Genomic DNA, 8625 nt, shown 5'->3' on the forward strand with positions numbered 1-8625 from the left:
AGGTCTCTCCCAGCTCACTATCTCCACCCAACTTTGTCTCAATAGAAGCCAATGACCACGAATTCTACTAGAAGAGAATGCATTTTGATGGCATCTAAACTTTCCCAGTTAGAAGAAAGTTAAATCCAATCTCATTATCAGTCCTATTCCTCTGATTTGACATAGTAGAGAATGAGGAAATAGAAAGGGAAAAAAATCCTGAATCGCCTCAGTAATAATTGATTATTAACTTGAGAGATATAATCATTTCTCTGGAACCCATCTGACCTTATCCCTTGGTCCTAGTTTGGCTCACTTCGCTCAAGCAGACCAGTCTAATCCCTTTTCCTTGTCCTCTTGTATCAGAGTGGAAGCGTGGCGTGTCTCAGAGAGTCCCCTTTACCCCAAAGAGGCACATCTAGATCCAAGGGTACACACACAGATGCATTCCAGACCCTCAATGGCAACTTCAACATGTTTCTACATAGCTAGCACTGTGCATGTTTGTGCACCCTTAAGTGTGCCCACTACATGGAGGCATGTTTATATACCATGCCTCCATGCCTCCATGTAGTGGGCACACTTAAGGGTGCACAAACATGCACAGTGCTAGCTATGTAGAAACATGTTCAAATGTATACATACACATTTACACGTTCTCTGAATAAAGAGACAGCTTCTTAGGGTCACCTGGTCATGGAAATGGAATTCAAAGGATACTTAGTCTAACCCTCTCATTATAGAGATGAAGAAACTGAGATTGAGTGACTTGCCCATTATAAACAGTCCAAGGACACATGGTTAAATGTAAGGGCAGGACCAGGTTGCTATGCTAGGCCCTTCTCTGGGAGTTCAGCAGGGCACAGAGAAAATGTGGAGTTCCAGAATTTTGATGTGAGTGATCTAGAATCCAGGGGAAGGAAAAAACTTTATTTAAAATTTTAAATCAGCCTCAAGTTCAATGACATTTTAGAAACCAGGTCAGGATAACTCCATACCTCTTGGGGCTCTCCTTCCCTTTTAATGTTTCGATAGTAACAATTTTTTTTTTGCTTCAAGTGAGATGAAATTAAAATTATTTTTCAAAAGGAACTTTTACTAAAAACAAAACAAAACAAAACAAAACAAAAAAACAAAACCCAGAACAAACCTAAGAGACCAGAAACTGATGCTGAAAGAGTTTAAAGGCATGGGATTTCTTTTCCAAAGTCAAGTCACAGATGGGATTGACTAGTCCAGCTTAGAAATTATAGCTTCAATTTCTTTCCCTCACCCCTATCCTGTCTGGGATATCTCCTCCAAAGTTTTCCTTTTCAGTGTTTTTTTGGGATTACCACCCCCCCCTCTCTCTTTCAGCCTTTTCCCTAGCAAGGCAAAGACTGGAATGAGAATATCAATCATATCTACTGGATTAGGAGGGCAGCAGGTAGTTAATAGACCACTTCCATGTGAATCACTGATTCTCTCAGGATGCATTAAGTGTACCAAGATATTGGAATTATCAAATGTAGGCTACCCCAAATATAAGCAAGCCATATACCTTCCAGCTCTGCTCCATGAGATTTCTTTGCAAGTAAAAAACATATAAATAAGTATACAGTGAATAATAATATCAATCATAGGCCGAACCAAGGATTTTTATAAACTAGATTTGAGGGACAAAAGTGTACCCCATATTCAGACCAATATGGCAGATGACAGACATCTGACAATGTTTTTCCTTCTCTTCTGTTTCTTAGTAAAAAGACTTTTCTTAGATGTGAAATGTAGCTTTCAGTTCTGATATCCTCTAAATCTAATTTAAACCTTGAATCCCAGATATAGGAAGTGATTTTCCAGAAATAACAGAGCAAGATGGAAGCAAAACTACCACTGACTTCCTTGTTTTCCTTTTTCTGCCCAATCTTCCTCCATATTTCCCAAGCCCTCTCACTTAACCCTGGGCCCTGCATTCTGCTGTTATAGGGAAAGGGAGGCAATAATCATAGCCCCTACTACATGCCAGGCACAAATATCTCATCTAATCCAATACAACGATACACTGAGTACAAAACAGTTGTATATCCCTGGTTGTATAGCCAATACAACAACCTGGGACATACATGCTATCATCCCCATTTGTCTAAGGATACACACACACACACACACACAAATACACACATGTACATGTATATATATGTATGTATGTGTGTAAATATATAAATAGAAGCTGACTCCAGCTCTAGGCTGCAGCCACTGTGGCATCTGGCTGCCTCTGGTAATAGGACATTAATAGTCCCTGTGACTTCTTACACAGCTCAGGGCCACAGATGCTTCCCAGGCTCATCCCTCGGGATTTCCTCGTAGCCACCTTTGCATGGAGAAGAAGCAGTAGTTCCCTGACCACCTCTGGAGATCAGTGCCCGACCCCAGCCCCTCCCCTCCCTGACCAGCTTTCAGAATGGGAGTTACTGGGTCACGGCCCATTCTGAGATCTGGAGTTAGCCCATTCCCCAGAAGAGCTTGTGAGGTGGGGATAACTCTCCGGGCTAATGCCCACGTGAAGGGTAGGAGCTGGCCGGGAAGCCTGTGGCCCTGACGTGTTCGGCATGGGTGGTCACTAGGAGCAGGGCCTCAGGACTGGGGGCCTCCGTTCCAGGAAGGGTCTTCCTGCAGGTAAGAGGGGCCCCGTTGGAGCCAAGCTTGATGTGTAGCTGGGGCTGAGTGACAGCATCAGGCAGGGGCTGCTGGAGAACCAGGTGGCTGAGCAGGGTCTGGGCCACAGCCAGGGGTGCAGAGGACCCTCCAGAAGCTGCCAGAGCCAGCACATCACCCTCAGGCCCGCAGCACAGCAGGGCAGGGCAGGCCCAGCTGACAGTCCGGGAGTCTCCCACAAAGTCACTCAGGAGAACACCTGTGGATGGCAATAGCCTCCCGGAACCAAAGGTGCTGTTGAGGGAGGAGGCGACAAGGAGCACTGAGCCCTCTCTGTCCATGGCTGCCAGGATGCTGCCTACAGGGGCTGCAGGAGTGGCCTTGGCATATGCACCCTGGGCAGCTGCCAGGAACTCAGGGCAGGGATCAGAGGGGAGCCCCCCTGCCTGCAGGGGGTTCCTCAGTATCTTCAATAGTAGCTCACCAGCTGTGGGATTTGAGGTGGTAAACAGCAGGCCTTGGGGCAATGCAAGCTGCACGGCTGGCTCCAGAGTGGGCAGGATGCCATGCGGGGGCTCTTCTAGGTACAAGTCCTCTGCCACTGGGCGCAGGAGAGCACTCAGAAACTGACCATCAGTTTCAGGAGTCTGGGCAGCTCTCTGGAGGACAGCAGCCAGACCCAAGTTGGTTACATGGCTACCCTGGCCCAGCACGGTTCCATTGGGGTGGCACAGTAGTGGGCAGAGGCCTGTGGCCCGGCCCGCTGCACCCCGTTCTGCCAGTGCCTCTGCTAGAGCTTTGTCTACAGAGAAGCCATCTTGGGCCAGGGCAATGGTAGCAGCCAGCAGCTGGGGCCAAGGCAGACGGCCTAGGTTTTGGTGTAGAAGGCGGAGGGCAGGCAGAGCCCCTGGCATTCCCAGGCCAGGCGCCAGAGCCTGGGTGGGAGCCGGCATCAGGGCCATAGTTTGATTGGATGAGCTGTTATGGAAGAGGGCCCAGAACACAGCACCTGGGAAGAAAGGGAGAAGATTTGTGGCCGTCCTGTTGGGTGGAAGGATGGGAAAGGAGACTATCTCTGACACCGCCTGGCTTAGGGGTTGAACATTCCCATCTCGTGGAAGAGAGGACATATGTCATATTGACATAATTCTGAAGGCCTGGGGGAGGGGCTCACACTAACCCAGTACATCCTAATTGGGGGACTAACTGACATGGTCCAGGGTGGGAGGGATCAGGGGGTCAACGTGACTTCATCTTGATGGGTCAGAGAGAGAGCGTAATGCTGAAGTGTTCCAGGGGCATCGAAGGGCCACGCCAATCTCAACAGCAGACCGTGGCCAAGCCACTCACCATTTATGTGAGCAGAGACAAATTTTATCCCTAGTTTTCTTTGTAAGCACTGAAACTGCTCACATGGACTTTAACCACTCCCACAAACACAATGGTTCCGTCCTAGCCTTACTGTTAATTTTTATTAGATAAAACGGCAGGGATGATTCTAAGGTCCCTTCCAATCCTGACAAGTTAATGATTGTGTTTGAGATAACTTCTCATGCATGGCATTTGAATTAACTCAGACCAGAAGAGTTGGGAGGCTCAGGCTGAACTCATTCAGGAGAAAAGATCAAAAGGATAACATTAACTTTGTCCATGGAGAATCAGGGGTTTGCATCCTAAAATTATACAGTTGGAAGGAACTTCAGAAGTCATCAGAGGCTTTCCAGTCCAGCCTCCTCATTTGACAGATGGGGATACTGAGGCTCAGAGACGGTAAGTGACTTGCTTAGGGTCATACAGTTACTTAATGTCAGAAATGGGATTTGGTCTTCTTGATCCCAAGTTCAGTATTCTCCCCCCTGTTTCATACTACCTCCCAAATCTAGTTATTCTTCACCTGAAACAACCCCCCTTTATAACATTTCTTGACCACGTTGAGGGGTTTTTTTCTGATCTATATGGAGAATAGAGGAAGACTCAGGTTATTATTTGTGACAATTCTGGGAGACTTGGGAATCATACTAACCCAATCCTGTTTCATGGGGATGCACTAATGCCAGGCAGAGGGCAGTTCCTACCCCTGCATCCACCACATTCCCCCCATCCAGCAGCAGGTCTCTCCCTAGGGTGGAACACGTATCTGTGACAGGGGAGGAAGATAGGTTAAGAGTATTTCCTCCATGCCCACCCCTGCGTCCCTACTCCTTTTCCCATCTCCCCTCTTGCTCCTGCTCCTTCCCTTCCTATCCCACTGACCTGACTCACTGATGACCGCCCCATGAGGATATACGCCAGGGCTGTGGTGGTGTCCAGATGTGTGGTGATCAAGGCTCTGGGTCTTAGCAGCTGCCACTTCCTGGTGTTGGTCAGAGGCCCCCGTGGGTCGCAGCTGCCTGGCAGCCAAGTAGAAGCTTATTCCAAGCAGCAGGAGGGCTGAAAGTATCCCAGTCCAGACCTTCAGACTGCTTTGGGCAGGATTTCTGTGGATGCAGTGAGTGGGTGGGTGGAAAACCCGTCAAAGAAGCTAAGCTTGTCAGGCAGGTCCTCTGGAGGGAAAATCTTGCTAACTGGGTGGTTTTAGATGGTGAAGAATACTGCTTTGGAATAGGTGGTCAGGGACCCCTGCCATGAGGTTTGCTGTCTCAGTGTCCTCAGTCCTGGACTCCCGAGGCGGGCAGTCCAGAGTTGCTGATACATACACTTTGAATCTCAGAGTTTTGGATGGAACAAAGCTTGAGATTCTTAGGCAAAATTTCCTCACCTGCACAATGGGGATGACATTAATCCTTGCATTGTCTACCTAATAGAGTCATTGTCAAGAAAGTATTTTGTGTACTTTAAAGCTGTATAGGAATGCGTTATTATTATTATTCAAATGATTGCTAAGTAAGCTCAGTGCCCTGCAGTTCCAGACAGGTGTGTAGTAGTCACAAGACCAAGCTCAGAAGAAAGGGAACTTGAGCCAAGAGACCAACTGAGGCCCGATCCTTGGGCTAATAATGCCATTTCTACTGACCTTATCAAAAATGGCATTCATTCTGCAGGGACGTCTCTGACTGTCTCTCTCTCACTGACTCTCACGAGCTTTCTTTTTTACCTCTTAGCACACAGTGTAGGTACAGGACAACATCAACCTCCCCTCAACTCACGCTTGTGGAGCCATTTGGTGACCTGAGTCTGGAAATAGCACCACTTCCATTTCTTCCTCTTCCTCCTCCTCCTCTTCTTCATCCTCTTCCTCTTCCTCAGATTCAGATTCCTGGAAAAGTAGCTTCTGATACTTCACAGATCCCAGACTGCCAGCTTGAGAGGCAACCCTGATCTGCTCCATTTCTCTGAAAACTCTCCTGCTGATGAATGAGCAGCCTTATTTGTAGAAGAATAATGGGACACCATTAGCAAAAGCATAGTTCCTGTGTCAGTTCTGGGAAAGACAGGGGTGGAGGAAGGGGTGGAGTTAGCAGTTCCACACCTGTTGGAACTTGACCTGTGAGGAGGAGCAGGTCTATCTGGTGGAAACAGGATTTCTGGTGCCCGACTCTAAGGGATGGGTGAGCCAGATCTGAGTGTCGCTAGGTGAGAGACAGGATCTTTCTTGCAGAGGGAACTGGAGCCCTGCTTACTACCAGGCTCCCCATGTTAAGAAGGTTAGAGACTTCCAAACTCAAGCAATTGACCCTGTCTCCCTCATCTCCCTTCTTCACTGATACCTCAAGTCTTTGAGTCCTTTTTGCCCTTTTGTGGCAATGGTTAAGTATTGCCCAGGTCCTTCACCTGGCCCGAGTTCTCACAGTTGGACTCTTGGGAATCCATAGCTCTTCCCCTTCATTCCCAAGCTTGTGAATGAGGGAAAAGAAGGAGAGATGAGAGGATGGGAGAGGATGACAGAATGCATGTTTCTTGATGGCAGAGAATGCTTCATTTTTGTCAGTGAGGAGGTGGAAGAAAGTATGACCGGGAATAATAAATAAGAACAGAGGGTTCTTGTGAAGATAGGATGATGAGAAAACAAAGTGCTTTTCAATTCCCAAAGCATTATTTTAAAAGCAAAGTGCAAGCTATTATTTGTATCTACACATAGTAGGATCTTAAGAAAAAAATTTTTGTATCCAACATATATATATATATATATATACATATATATATATATATATATATATATGTTGGATACAAAAATTCCATATTTGTAAGGATATATATATATATATATATATATATATATATATATATATGTTGGATACAAAAATTCCATATTTGTAAGGATATATATATATATATATATCCTTACAAATATGGATCTAGAATGATAGGACCTAAGTGGTATGAAATATTGCAAGAATTTGTGATGTCTTCAAATCCTCTAAATCTCAGGGTAGGCTATATTCCATGAAGTTATGCCTTGTGCAAGGATTACCTGAGGGTCTGGATAGAGTACCAGGCTGAAGTCAGGCCTCAGAAGCTTACTAGTTGTGTGACTCTGGCTGGGTCACTTCACCCTGTTTGCCTTACTTTCCTTATCTGCAAAAAGATCGGGAGAAGGAAATGCAACTCCCTCCAGTATCTCTGCAAAGAAAATCCCAAGTGGGGCCATGAAGAGTCAGTCACATTTGAAATGAGTGAACAACAAATGCTTTGTATGGGTGGTGAATTTAGGGGCCTAATCTGAGGTTTTTTGGGGGAGTACAAAGTTATTCTGTGATTTGAAGGTACATTTAATATAAAAATTGTGTTTTCAAGAGGATTATCTTCCTCCCCAACATTTTTTGGTTTATGTAACAGGGGAGGGAGGGCCTCCAAGAGCCTTCTCAAAAGTCCAAGATGACCCTTATTTTCCCAAACTTGGACAGAATTATCTCTGTTTCTTTTTCATTCACCCAGAAGCTCAAATCTGTGCTCTGTTAAGATAATTTCCCTCTGCTCAATTTCATGTTCTGAGATTTAGGATCTATAACTAGCAGTATATCTGCTGGAAAGAAGTCTTTAAAAATTTGGACTGGGGTGAGGCAAGGAGGCAATAAATCCCCTCAGAGAGTGCTCAATGTTAGGAACCACTAACCAGATATGGAGTTAGAGAGTGATGATAATGCTAACTAGCATGCACTTTGCAGTTTGCAAGGCCTTCTAAAAATGCTTTTCAGCTCTAAATTTATGATCCTAGGAAATCAAGTTAAAATCCTTTTTTCTTTTTAATTCTGCATCTCAATATTATGCTTTTTTAGAAGTATTTAGCTGTATTTGGGTGTCAAGAGCTTGTAGAAGACAATGGCATGGAGACAACTTCTCACAGATCTTTGAGGGAAGACTTCAGGCCTGAGACAGAAGAGAAAGGCCCTGCCTTTGAACAAAAATGGAGAAATTTGAAGCTGCATTTTTAGACCTACTGGTCTTGGAATCTTTTTCCTAACAAAGTGGAGCTCTTCAGTAATCACTGAAAATAGTTTCTTTATCTGAATCCTAAGGGTGAGACTAACTTCTGGGAAGATTCAGAACAATATGGTCCAATCCAGTCTAATCCAATTTAGTTCAAGTCAATGCAACAAACTTTTATTAAGTATCTGTTCCTGGGTTAGGCACTATGACACAAAAATGCTGCCGCCCCCCCCCCCCCAAAAAAAAAGAAAAAAAGAAAAGGGGAAAAAATGAAACAGGATTTTCAGGGCTCATTCCAGGGAAGGGGAGAGATATTGAAAAGTCTTTTTTGGCTATTCTAGGGAATACTTTGAGGGGTTTAAAAGATTGAAGGAAATAGAAAAACAATAAAATGCAGAACAAAAAGTTAATTAAATAATTTAATAATAATTTAAATTAATTTAATTAAATTTCAAAAAGAAAAACAATTATTAAATGTAGAAATAAAAAGAAAAACAATTATTAAAATGCAGAAAAAATTTAAAAATTAAAAGGAAAAAAAAAAACAAAAAAGGGAAAAAAATAAAAGACCATGACATTCTTTACACAATACACAAAATATACACAAAAAATAACTTGATAATATGAAGAGAGTTTTCTTCTTGT

The 8625-nt window shown here is 44.4% G+C and overlaps 1 protein-coding gene across 2 annotated transcripts; it reads right to left on the bottom strand.

The window, feature by feature from the left end:
* Positions 1–1054: 1054 nt before the first annotated feature.
* GGT6 (gamma-glutamyltransferase 6) lies at positions 1055–6040 on the bottom strand. Of its 2 annotated transcripts, XM_074280360.1 has the most exons (4): positions 5760–6040; positions 4867–5090; positions 4637–4750; positions 1055–3622 (listed from the first exon to the last, which is right to left on the bottom strand). In XM_074280360.1, exons 1-4 carry the CDS (start codon positions 5939–5941, stop codon positions 2508–2510), a joined length of 1635 nt encoding a protein of 544 aa, XP_074136461.1. In that variant the 5' UTR covers positions 5942–6040; the 3' UTR covers positions 1055–2507. The 2 variants fall into 2 exon arrangements, with proteins under 2 accessions (XP_074136461.1, XP_074136462.1); XM_074280361.1 differs by lacking the exon at positions 4637–4750.
* Positions 6041–8625: the final 2585 nt, after the last annotated feature.

This window comes from Sminthopsis crassicaudata, chromosome 1 (genome assembly GCF_048593235.1).
Source record: "Sminthopsis crassicaudata isolate SCR6 chromosome 1, ASM4859323v1, whole genome shotgun sequence".
NCBI classification, from domain to species: domain Eukaryota; kingdom Metazoa; phylum Chordata; class Mammalia; order Dasyuromorphia; family Dasyuridae; genus Sminthopsis; species Sminthopsis crassicaudata.